General features: G+C 46.9%; 1 protein-coding gene across 1 annotated transcript in view; it reads left to right on the top strand.

The window, feature by feature from the left end:
- LOC146830171 (C-type lectin domain family 2 member F-like) overlaps positions 1-13,643 on the top strand; it is a 259,769-nt gene that overhangs the window by 17,999 nt on the left and 228,127 nt on the right. The window contains exons 2-3 of the mRNA XM_085604415.1: positions 2,479-2,581; positions 4,694-4,783. Coding sequence (XP_085460541.1) covers positions 2,479-2,581; positions 4,694-4,783 — 193 coding nt within the window. The remainder of the gene's footprint in view (positions 1-2,478; positions 2,582-4,693; positions 4,784-13,643) is intronic.

The following is a 13,643-nucleotide window of genomic DNA, read 5'->3' as shown; positions in this document are numbered from 1 at the left end:
CAGTACTGAGTAGTGTGTGCTTGTCATATGTATGTGCTGGAGGTGCATGAGCCTATGAGGGGTACGATACCTTAATGATGTAGTGCTGTGCAGTGCGTGCAGGATAAGGGCATGTTCTGGGTGTATGTGTGCCTGTGAGTGGTGCAATACATGAAAGATACAGTGTGTACATGTTAGATGCATTTTCTGGATGTATGTGTACCTGGGAGTGGTACAGTACATAAAGGATACAGAGCTGGGCAGTATATGCAGAGGCATAGTTCAATCAGTAAGACAGGAGGGGGGGGGGGTGTGAGCTTCATATTTTCTGACAAACACTCTATCATTGGAATCATTATATGGGAAGCAACACATGGGGGCTTAAGGCCCACTGAAAAAGGAAAGGAGTGCAGATTGTGAGGGGTACCTAAAACACAGTATTTTGTAAAAAATAATCATGATTTACGATCTACAAAACAGAGATGAGTGTGTGTGTGTGCGTGTGTGTGCGTGTGTGTGCGTGTGTGTGCGCGTGTGTGTGTGTGCGTGTGTGTGCGCGTGTGTGTGCTTGTGCAAGTTGAAAATCCCTGCTGAAATCAGCCAGCTAAAGCCTCCCCAGTGCACCTCAAAGAGTCCTTTGTGATTCAGTGAGAGGTCATGAGGAAGGGGTATGGGCACATCTCAGGCAGGAGATGGGGCTGATTAGAGAATCATAAAAAGTAGAACTGGGGGTTCCTGGGTTGATTTGATTGGACAAAAGCGTGAACAAATGCCCAAGGGCGTCAAGGCGCTAAAGTGATTAATCTGCCACGGGGCAAGAGCATCATCCCTATACTAAAAAAATAAAAAATTACACAGCAAAAAGCCAGGTCTTCAGGGACCTACAGAAAGGAAGGTAGGCTTCCAGGCAGGAGACGGATTGAGGAGAGTGTTCCAAAGCTTAGATGCCACCACAGTAAAGGCTCTTCAATCCCCATCTAGCCCTGCAAAACCTAGGAATAACCAACAGGTTTTTTTCCAGCAGAATGCAACTGTCTAGTGGGAACATGCAGTTGGAAAAGATGCTTAATTCCAACAATGCCTGAGTTGTGAAGTGCCTTATGAACAATACAACCGGCCTTAAACACAATTCGCTTGGCAGCCGGGAGCCAGTGCAGTTTCTGAATAGCGGCAGAGACTGAATGATATTTGGGAAGATCCGAAACTAATCTTGCTGCAGCATTCTGGACAAGCTGCAGCCTAACGATGGATGCCTTATTAATGTCCCGGTAGAGTGCATTACAATAGTCCACCCTTGACATAATCAATGTTTGTTTACGCGCAGAGAGGGAGAGAAGGGGAAATACCTTCCTAAGGGTCTTAATAATCCAAAAACAGGATGATGCTGTCCTACTGACCTGAGGATTAAAGGACAAATTATTGTCAACTAGGACACTAAGATTCTTTGCTGAGTCGGCAGGGCTGGGACATTGCTCAAGCGTTACTGGCCACCAGGAATGGGTCCAAATAGATTTTTGACCACCAAAGATCAAGACCTCGGTTTTTTCCCCATTCAGTCGGAGGTAATTAGTTACCACCCAGTTGGCCACAGCCTGTGTGCAATTGTTAAAGTTAGCGTCGGAGGCCTAGATATCCTTTGTGATAGACACAATTATTTGTGTGTCATCAGCATAGGATGGTTCCCATAACCTTAACCTTTTGATGCACATATCACTGTGGCTGGCTTCCAAGTGTGAATTGTAGTCACTCTTGTGGCCTGTGTTGTTGCAGTCACTCACCTGAAAGTCAGGAATTCTGCAGTGGGGATGCCAAGTCCCCTGATTGCCTGGAACACCTCAACACTCCAACTGATTTAGGGAGTTTTAGCAGGTGTCCCAAATGGGAAGGGGGAGTAGGAAGAGAGAGAGACTGCACTCTGAACCTTTGGGTTCTGCTGGGCATGTGCATAGAGACCTACTCTGGTGGTGTAGCTTATCTAGGGCTGGGCTCTCTGCATCTGGGAAGTAATCTTCAACTAGAGATAGTGAATTACGAACAAAGATGTTCTGCTTGATTCACAGCAACAACATGTACATATATTTATAGTGTTTGCCCAGTTTGATTTAACATTGCTTCACCTTTGACGTTTGGTTGTTATTTCCACAACCTTCTGCGAGACAATGGAGCATAAAGAGATACTTTCCAAAAACAGTTCACAGAGACTGAGTAACTCTTCTGTCCACAGCTCTAAATAATTACTCTAGGCTCAGAGGAAATTAGGGCCTGTAATAGTCTCTAGTCTCTTAAATTATGCAATGTAGATCGCCAAATATAATAGTTTCCAGTCTCAGAGGAAATCATGGAGTGATTGAAACTAAACAAATGTCGAATAGTCATGTGAATAATAAAATTAACTTGCCTTGTCTCTAAATTGGCTGGTGCAGCCACCCAGTAGATTGTGGCCTGAGAACGTCGACGTTATTTGTTGTCTCTTTTGTTTTGCCTTTTGTTCTGCTGCAGGTACCATCATGATCCAGACCCACGATCCAGACCCAGTGCAAATGCCAAGAAGTGCAGGAGAGCTGTCAAGGATGCAGGTACAGGCCAAGGAAGCGAAATCCAGGTAAGCCGAATCATGGAGTGTGCTGTTCTCGCAGGGATCAGCAAAGCCAAGAGACAGGTGGTGCCTGGGGCGTGGTTTTCAATATGGCCACCAGATCACATGCTTTATCACATGGTAAATAACGTTTATAAAGTAAGTTTTCTTCTCACGAGACCTCACTAAAACAGCGCGAGACTCACGAGGCAGCATGGCAACAATAAGCACAAGGGTTTTTCAGAAGCGGGAACTGGTGTCTCATGCTCAGATATCATAAATGTGTTATGGTCATTACAGCTGAACAAAGAGGAAGTATGGGTGCGGTGTCCCACATGGTCGTTACACCTGAACAAACAGGAAGGGGGGTCCTACAGGGAGCGCATGGCTCTGCAAGCACTACAGGAATTGAGTGGTTCAGTAGCGAACTTCAGACGTAGTTACTGTCATGTCCACATAGGGTGGGCCATCAGAACCATCGTTTACATAAATCAATGGTTTGACTTTCCTCCGGGATGCCCTGCTAGAACGGTATCATGGCTGCAGTGTAAAATGGTGTTTCTTAGCTGCTGCGTAGGAATAAATAATTTATCCTCATGATAAAGTGAAACATTTTTCTGCTTACTCCTTTAGTTTCGTCCTAAGTTTACCTCGAGGTTGTACCCCAGAACTCGGTTAAATGGGAAGTGCGTTTTTTTCCCAGCCAGTTCATTTCAGTGACCAGACGATTAAAGCTTGTGATAAAAGTCAACAGGTCCTTGCTTCCCTGATGTAGGTTTAAGAACTCATTATAACTAGCTTGAATAAAAAAATATGCTTGGCAAATAATTTACGCATAGCTTCTTTGAAACAGACAAAATTGCAAAGGAGATGGTCATTTCTCTCTGGGGGGAGGGGGGGGGGGGCGGACCACGTGGCAGCGTTGTCTCCCAAGTAGGAAATAATGAAGGCTACCTTGGAGGCATCATTAAGGAAGGCTGCAGGGCGACACAGAAACTGAAGTTGGCACTAGTTCATGAAAATATTGTACAGCAAAAAACCTTTCTGGGGGAGTTGGAGGCACAGGAGTAGTAACAGTCAGAATCGAGGACTGGGGAACCGAGGACGAAGCTGGGGGTGATGTAGTCGAAGCCTCCTTGTCTGAAGTTTACCCCAAAATGAGGGTGCTGGAAACAGGAGTCTTACCTTTTTCCTTGGATTAGTACATGGCCTATACCTCTGTAACTCATTCTGTAGCTCATGGGCTTCCTGTCTTTTCTGCCTGAACCTCGTGTTGGCTGTTTTATAATGCCCTGGTTAAATCTCTCAATGATGGACCTTCCTCTACACTGAGCGCTTGAGCGAGATCCTGACTGGTGACCAAGGTATTGGGATCCATCTCCCAGGCAGAATGTAATTTTCTGTGGCTTGGCTTTATGTTGCAACCACTTACCTGGAGGTCAGGAATTCTGCAGGGGCAATGCCAAGTCCCCTAACCTCCTGGAACACCTCTCCCTTAGGGAGTCTTAGCAGGTGTCCCAAGAGGGAAGAGGAATGGGAAGAGAGACTGCACTCTGATCCATTGGGTTCTGCTGGGCATGTAAGAAGAGACCTCCTCTGGTGGCGTGGCATATCTAGGACTGGATTCACTACTATTGGGTAGTTATCTACAAGAAGAGACAGCGAATTAGAAACAAAGATTTTCTGCTTGAATTTCATCAACAACATGAACATACATTTATAGAGTTTGCCCAATTTGACTTACAATTGGTTCACCTTTGAAGTTTGGTTGTTATGTCCTTAACTTTCTGTGAGAATATGCAACATGAAGAGAAAGTCGCCAAAAACAATTCACCCAGAGAGACCAAGTTACTCATCCGCAGGTCTCCGTAACAATTCTCTAGCCTCAGAGGAAATTAGGGCATTAAATGTTCTCTAGTCTCTGAAATTATTCAATATAGATCACCAAATGTAATAGTCTCCAGTCTCAGAGGTAATCATGGGGTGATTTAAACTGAAAAGCTGTCAAATAGTTCCGTGGCCATGTGAATAATAAAATTAACTTGAGTTGTCTCTAGATTTGCTGGTGCAGTAGAATGTGGCCAGAGCAAGTCAAACTTATCTGTTGTCTCTTATGTTTTGTCTTTTGTTTTGTCACAGGTACTGTCCGGATCCAGGCCCAAAGCTGAGACCAAGAAATGCAGGAGAGCCGACAAGGATACTGGAGCAGGTTGAGGAAGCAGAATCCAGGTAAGCGAGATCATGGAGTGGAGCAGCAAAGCCAAGCGAGGTTTTTATACCCGCCATCAGACAATATTGCCGCCGGGTCACGTATTCATTGTCTTCTCGCAAGCGTTTTCAGAAATAAAAACCTGTGCCCCCTTGTAGAAAATCAAAACCTAATCTGGGGCTTCACTGATACACCTGGTCCTTTTAAACCAACAAAGAAGAGATTGGCACAGAAGCTGTAATATAAAAGACATCTTTTTATTTAACCTCTAAAGAGGGAAAAATGCATCATACAGAATTCTCAAATCACTGTAGGAGACATTTCTAAGGAGTACAGAGAACAGGGGCATTATATACCCACACAGGGGCTGAAAAAAGGCGGTACAAGTATACATGAGAAGAGTTATGCACATAGATGGTCATACAGAAACTGCACAGTCAACAAGTAGGAGGAGTAATAAGTTGCTGACATCAGTTAGAACAGCCTGACAGTTCTATACTAGGAACAGGTGCACTCTACTAGCTAAGCACATCTGAGCATGTGCAAGAGTCTGGGAGAGGGAAACAGCAAATGTCCAGCACATAGCTAACTAAAATGGCTGCCAAGTACAAAATGGCTTTCAGCTCATGCTAAGAGATTAATGCAATCTTCAACACCCTGCCTGCATTTATGCTCATCTATGCCAAGTGTGTCAGTTCGGCTGAACGGACATGGTCATTACAGCTGAACAAACTAGAAGGGGGGATGGTGGGTCTCACATGGTCATTAGAGCTGAATCAACAGGAAGTGGGGGTCCCACAGGGAGCGCACGGCTCAGTAAACACTTTGGGAATTGCATGGTTCAGTAGGGAACCACTAGGTCAGTAGGGAACCACGAGGCAAACTGCAAATGATGCAGGATGTGTTGTGACCCCTGACATTTGTTTTGAGACTACCAGCTTCAGAGACCCTCTTACTGTGAGACTGCTTCTCAAGAGGAAGAGGGAGCAGAGGAGTAGAGACTTCAAAAGAAGCAGAACTCCCAACATAAAACCTCAAAGACTCCAAATCACATTTGGTATCTGGAAATGGATTGTAATACGGGGAGTTTGAGACCTCACAAATTGTCATCTGCCAACCAGCCAGACTGGCTGTGTTCGTAGGGGAAGCTCTGCAGACGTCTGGCTGTGACCAGGGCTGGGGTCCAGGGCCTTCTAGTGTCCCTGCTGGGTGAGGGGACATTACCCAGGGAATCCAGCATTGGAGCCTGGAGCACCAGCGCCTACCTGCTTGCTAGACCAGTGTGCCCTGTGAAGAAGAGGAGAGTGTTGGTGTGAGCAATGTCCAGTGGGGAGCTCTGTCGAGTGGACTTCCTATGCAAGGTGTGAGGAAACAGCTGCTTCACCGATCGGGTCATTGCTTGCGTGCAGGACTGTAGGAAAGGGCCCTTTTTGTATGGTCACCCTCACATTTGTTTCTCCACTGCTGATGTTTAGGGCACCAGTGCCAGTGCTCTCTTTCTAAAACAAGGTATATGTGAGGTGGTAACCCCAAATGGCAAGTGTAGGAAGGTGGATATCTGACTATGGTTACCCCCAACTTTTTGCCTAGTGTCTAGCTGGTTTTTCGACTTAGTTGGCCTAAGGTCCTGCCATTCAGGGTCTCAGGCTGTCTGCTCTCTCTTTAAAATGGACTCCATTTACCCTAGGTACATTCCCAATTGGTAAGGATCACCTTATTGGACCCTGTACAGTGGACCCTGTACAGTGTACCCTAGGTACCCAGGGCATAGGTGTACCCTAGGCCTCCCAGGGGCTGCAGCATGTATAATGCCACCCCTGGTCTGGCCTTCCAATCAGACACAACTGGCTGATCACTCAGCTGGGGCAAGGTCGTGTAATCACCCCTTGCTTAGATATAGTATACGTATATCTACCCTTAAAATAGACACATGTGTACCTATCAGGAGAAGGTAGTGATCTCAGTGATGGACAGCCTACGTGAGGGCATTGATACCAACGTCCCCCAGGCCCTCATTCTTTTAGACCTATCCGCCGCATTTGACACGGTGGACCACTCCATCCTCCTCACCCGTGTCAAGGCGGCGGGTATAGAGGGCCTGGCCCTCACCTGGCTTAAGTCCTTCCTGAGTGACAGGGCTCAGGCAGTCCACCTTGCTGGCTTCACCGCTGCCTCTCGTGAGGTTGCATGTGGAGTTCCCCAAGGCTCCTCCCTCTCCCCTCTTTTGTTTAATTTATACATTTACCCCCTCATTTTTATGTTACAGCAGCTCGAGGTCACGGTGTTCAATTACGCCGATGACCTCCAGCTAATTTTTGACCTTTCCCACTCCACTTCCTCTGCTTCAAATGTCCAATCCGTCATGCTGTTCATCCAGGATTGGATGAACTGCAACCACCTCAAACTCAACCCGGACAAGACGGAATTAGTCCTGACCAGAGGTGGTTGCAGTCCCTGGTCCCCCTCCCATTGGCCAACCTCACTTGGTGTTCCCCCGCTCCCAGTTCCTAAGGTCAAGACCCTTGGCATCCTCCTGGATCCCTCACTTTCTGTTCACTCTCAGGTCAATTTAGTTGTTTCCTCCTGTTTTTTTTCCCTTCGAATCATTAGGAAGATTTCTCGTTTTTTTTCTTTACCTGCCCTAAAAATTATAGTGATGGCCATGGTGCTTTCGCGCCTCGATTATGGGAACATCATCTATAATGGCGCTCCAGCCTACGCCACTCGCCGTTTGCAGCTAGTGCAGAATCAGGCTGCCCGCCTGATCCACGGCCTGCCCAAATACCATAGAGCTACTCCCCTACTGCAGGCCTTGCACTGGCTGCCGGTGAAAGAGCGTGCTCTGTTCAAGCTTGGCTGCACTACTTTCCAGGCCAAAACAGGCACTGCCCCGGAATTTATCTGCTCTGCCATCACCCCCTACATACCTGGACGAGAGCTTAGGTCTACTCATCAGGCTCTGTTAACCATCCCCCGCTTCAGCAAGAAAAAGACTGGCGGTACGAAATTCGCAGTGCTTGCTCCTGCATTTTGGAACTCCCTCCCCCCGGAACTCCGTATGTCATCTTCCTACATTGAGTTCCGGAAGGGTCTTAAAACTTTTCTCTTTTCCCGTGCTTACAATGCTTAAATTCCCCTCTGCTCCTGCTTGCTTCTCGCAATCCAACAGCGCCAAGAAACCGCTTGGTAAAAGTGCGCTATAGAAATGTTTTTAAATTCAAATTCAAATCAGCCACTCCTATGGCAGGCCTTAACAATCCTGGAGGCAGAGTGCTTGGTAACATGTGAGATGGTGCTCTAGCATGAGCTGAGCCTGTCTGCAGCTTTCGGAACCATGTCCTTATAGCTGTTCTATGATATAGCCTACCATATACTCTTAAAGTGCCTTATAATCTTAAACGGTTATGGTAACTATGGTTTAGCTTTATCAAAACATGTGTAAGGTGTCTAACACTTTGGAATAATACCCCATACCATTTCTGGTGATGAGGATATTATCCCCCCCTTCTAGAGGGAGAGACATGTTAAAATCCTACTTTGCTGTTTAACTCTAACCAAAGCCTCAGCATCACAAGATGGATGCTGCTGCCACAGACACGAGTCTGACTTCCTGCTGCTGGGAGTGATCCCGGCAAGGGAGGCTTGGACAATAGGCTTCCTGCCTTGGGAGTTGCGAGCACCACCCCAGACAGGCCTTAGTGTATTGGGGCAGGGAGGGATGAAAAGAATGAGACATGCCTGGGGCACACAAGGTGTCCCGTGCATAGTCCAGTTCAAACCGGTGCTGGGGCACTCCAGCCCCAGTCCTGGCGCGAAACTGGACAAAGGGAAGGGGGTGTAACTACCCCCCTCCCAGGTCCCACACATAAGGCGTGACCTAGCAGGCAACCCAGCCCCCCAGATTAGTATAAGAGTGGTAGCTGGGCCCCAGGAGATTAGATTATCCTGAACCTGCAACTTGAACAGAAACTCTGGACCTTCGACATTCGACGAAAGAAGAAGACTGAAGAATCTCCCTTGTGGCCAAGGAGTGGCTACCCTGTGCAAACAGGCACCATCAAGAGACTACCCTTTGCTTTGCTGAAGTTCTACGAGGGACCGACTGCAGAGCCCGACCAGAGCCTTGACTTCCAGACTTCTCCGACCCTGATCCACATCCACAGCCGAGCTGAGATCCATGGAGGCGACGAGAGACGTGGGACCGGCTACCTGGGAAAAGTGGCTAGTATCTTCCAGCGCAGCTTCTGAGGCACCCTCGAAGTTGTACACCGGGGATTGAGAAGCCCCAACCCCAAGCACCATCTGCACCGAAGATCAGCCCCCCACACTCCACGAGTCCTGCGTGGGGCCCTTCTGCATTTTCCTGCTTGCCGCGTCTGTCCGGTTGCTTGCCCGTTGGCTAGTGGCCTTAGTGACGACGCACCCTGAAATCTTCACTGCTGGTTTGGCTCCTCCAGACTGGCTCCCGCTTCTTTGCAAAAGAGAAGCACCCCAGACCTTCCTGGTCTGCACCAGAAGCAAGTCCTCCGTTCTTCGTGGGTTCCGCTTGCCAAGGCTTGGTGAGTCCTAGTTCGACTTCGACGCCACCGACAGCAAGAGCCTTCGTGGGACAGCTCGCCTCCTGGTCCTGGTTGTCCTCGACGTCTCCTGGTCCCCGTGGCTGCAGCGACAAGCTTCACCTTCACCTGCAATCTTCACGACATCGCCTGGTTCCTTCCTGGTTCCACGTGGTCACTGGCTAGTGACCTTGACTCTGTCCCTTCTGCTTGCAGGTCTCCTCTCTTCTTGATCCCAGCCTTGGGATCCACCGGACACTCTTCACTGACTGCCTGTCAGCAACTTTCCTTCAGGCATCCATAGAAGTCCACGACGAAACCCGACGCAAGTTCACACCTATGCACCCGCAGCCCGTGGGCTAGGTAACTTGGGTACTTAGGTGCTCACAAGGGTAGTGACTATCCTAGGGTCTAGTTTCCGAGTCTCGACTCTCTAGCTGCTTCAGAGGTGTCCTTAAACTGTTAATTTCTAACTGCTAGTACTTCTATCGACTTTTACGCATTACGCGTGAGTGTTTCCACTCTGCACCTGAATCCCGTGGGCCTCCCACTTCCTAACTGTTGCTAGTGTAGTGTAGCCCCAGCGATTCCCTAGGCCTAGGCCTATCCTATTTCCGTGACAGTGGTCCTTATACCACTTCTTTAGTATATGGTTTGTGTGGCCCCTAGGGCCTAACTGTATTACTTACCTGTGTGACTTAATGTATGCTTAAATAAGACTGTGTTGTACTTACCTCTAATCTCATAAAGAGTGCTGAGGGTTTGACTAGAATAAATACACTTTATTTTATAGATATATCTGTTGTGGTGTCCTTTCATTTGGTATTCAAGGGATTATATATGGTATCACAGCTGGCTTCACATGCCATTCAGAGTTTAGCCTAAGACTGCTCTTGTCCATGCTACCACTAGGATAGCTGGTCTATAAGGTTGACTTTACAACCAATCACTATAAGGGTTGTTTGGACTGATATAAGGTGTACACTAGAACTAGTGACATCATACATCAGGCCAACTTCTCACAGCAAGTTCCTAGTAAGTGGTATTAGTGGTACCCATGGCATGGGAGTTGAAGGGGTCACCAGGGCCTGAAGCACTGATTGTGCCTCCCTGAGTGTCTCAAGTATACAGATAACAACAGTCCTGTCATTGCAAACTGCTCAAACTTGACTTTGCCCTCACCAGGAGTGGCATGGCAAAAGGACTATTTTTGATATCTATCAGTCACCCTTAAGGTAGACCTCCTAAGCCCAGGTGGTAGGGTGCGTTATTTTAAAGGTGTGGAAATAGAAGCACAAGCATATATGTCCCTATAGTAGCCTCTTTCCATTAAGGGCTAGTATATGTGTTCAGGGGGGCATAAGATAACATGGGCTGGCATCAGGGCACTCTGAGGTAGCCATCTCCATTATGCTCCTACTGAAAAGTGTTGTGTTTGGTATCAAACAAATTGACTCATCAAATCTGACGTTTTACCAAAGTCATATTTAATGTGGCATGCACCCAGGTGGCTACCTTGGAGGTGGCCCACCTGGTTGCCCCAGCCTTTCCAGTGGTCTGGCTGAGGGCCTGCAGCTGTTGATGCCAATACAGGAATCTGACTCCCTACCTGGAGATGTCAACTCTCCCAGGAGTCAGAAACAAAGTCCTACCTTGGCATAATGTTTCACCTTCCTCCCTGACAGGATGCCTAGTGAAGAGGCATATTAAAATGGTGATCTTCAAGTCTCCCACTGCCTCAGATATGTAAGTAGGCTTCCACCCCAAAGGAGGAAATGACATCCCTCTGTCCCAGGCACATTTGCACCTGGTCAGGCAGGAAAATTAGGTAGTCAAGAGGCGTATACCCCCAGAAGACTAGCTTCACCCCAGGGTGGGCTACCTAGTCTGTACAGCAGAGGAATGTTTATGCAGTTTTAGAAGTGACAGAATAGAACGTTCTGGGAAGAAAAGGGCACCCCCCACCTGGGTGTGGTCACATCAGGGGTGGATTAGCCTATAGGGTATTTGCACCCACACCCCTAACACCCATAAATCTAGGTTTTAAGGATCACCCCTGGCACCAGAACCTCAGATCTGACAAGCTTGCAACTTAGGACATAGAGGAGACCCGTGTTGCGTTAATCTGCACCTATAGCAACCACCATGCAACTGCGATTCATCCTGGACCAGAGTTCGGCTCCAAAAGAAAGAGGAACCACCCTGCAACCTAAAGCCAACTCCAGAACTTCCTTGGACTAGAGGTACTAGACCCCTGCTGCCTGCAGGCAAATTACACTCCCTGAACCAAAGAATCACTGGCCATCTGGCCCGCCAGGGGATCGCCCCAAAGTAAATGGTCTAATGCATTGTGGGAAACGTAGTCCTGACCTCCAGTACGTTTCAGGTGGCTACTGTTTTTCCCCGGACTCCAGGAAGTCAGGATGGTTGCCACAGGTGCATATTATTAGGGGCATTCCACACCTGGAGTGCAGTGCAAATTTGGGCAAACCCATCAATTTCCTTTGAAGGCCTCTGGGAGTGAAGTCTCATAAAACAATGTTGTTGGTGTGTACCAATATATTGACTTCCTCTCTCCCCATTTTGAAAGAAAAAGAGCAAATAGCGCTCAATGTCATGGGTAAGTGTGCCAGATTTACTGAAAACAGCAAAAGTGCAATTACGCTCACCTGTTAAAACCAGTTTTCACCAGAATAGTAGCCCCAATTGGCACAGCTACAGCTAAATGAGCCACGTCTCCCCTGTGCCCTCCCTCCCCAACCAGTAGCCACACAAGCTACTAACAATGTGAACTGTCCACGTTGCCCCTTCTCCTTCAAGGGTACATTTGTGGTTGTATTCCTTATACTGAAGTCAGATAGAATTAAAACCTCTTTTATTCTGCCGGGCTTTTGATAGGTGAAGGTATTAGTTGTAAAGGTTGCAGCTGTGACAGCACAGCAATGCTTTACATTGCCTGTGGTGCCAACAGTTCCTGTACTGACGCTGGCTGCCCACAGGCAAACCAATGAGTAACGTGGCTCCATATAAGACGTGGTACCTTACCAGCCCATACCTAACACCTTGCTGTTTCTTATCGGGCGTGTGTCACTTCACAGACTGCATGCAACAGACATATTGTACATCATTTTGTTCTTCCTAATGGGCCCCTCTGTATGAAGATTTTTTTTTTCACCTAACAAATGGCTTCCATAATTTTATAGAGTCATGACAATCAATAAAACAAGGCAAGCCATTGTCTCTATTCCAAGTAGATAATTGAAAAAAACACATGGTAAGTCACTCAGCTCAGAAATATACAATAGTCCTTGCGCCTCCTTGACGTGTGGTGATGTCATGAAGAATGGGCCACTGCATAGTGTATCATTCCTGAATGTGTCAGCAATATAACTGCCCAGCGTTGTTCTAACACTTTTCTCAAATACACAAAAAAGGCAATTTGTAAGAATCTCTTAGGCTGAAGGAGGGATACATATTCCGGGAGTATCATTTCACATGTGAGCTTTACATATTTTTTGCAGTTTTATATAGCATAAACCTAACCCAAAGGTATTTAAGCACTTTACATGAGCACCTGCTACATTGCACAAGGACATGTTCATTTCAAGATTAAGTGATTGGCCCAGATTCTCAGGATGCTGATGATGAATCTCAAACCTGGTTCTTCATTTATAAAATGGGCAGATCTGCCCATTAAGACACATTCTGTCCTCACTTGTCAGATGAGAATACTTTTATGTACCCCATGTCGGTTTTGCTTTTATTTCCCGGACAGAATGCAAACCAGTGTCCCAGAAGTGAAATTGAGATCTGCATTCATCATCGCTGGTTACCAGAGCACTCTTCTCCCTTCTGAAGCTCTGGAAACAACAGAAACATAGAAGCACATGGCATTTTCAGATCCCTCTACATGTAGAATTGATGTCACACAAGAGTCACTCTATCACTGCTTTTGTGCTATAATGTTTTGAAACTGCTTCTCCCACAACGACTCCCTATAAGCAAAAACAAGGCAACATCATTGGAGGGATTGTGCCTTCCATACCTTTGCATCATCGTGTTTTAACACAGCAGCCATAATAGGTGAAAGGAACCCCTCCAACAGCCAATGGGAGTGCGATACAAGCACTCTCTCTGAGGAAGTATGCAGCATGCCCTATGAAATCTGATGTAAACACAAAAAATAAACCTTGAGGATTTATTCTGCTTTTGCTAATTATTTGAACAGTCACCGTAGTGAACTCAATTTATCATAATACTCAGACATAGACAATACAATATACAGAAGACATAATTCATTCTTTTGTAAAATTTTTATGAGAAA

The sequence above is a fragment of the Triturus cristatus genome, chromosome 5_1 (genome assembly GCF_964204655.1).
Source record: "Triturus cristatus chromosome 5_1, aTriCri1.1, whole genome shotgun sequence".
Lineage (NCBI taxonomy): Eukaryota > Metazoa > Chordata > Amphibia > Caudata > Salamandridae > Triturus > Triturus cristatus.
This window is presented reverse-complemented; position numbering and strand designations above follow the sequence as displayed.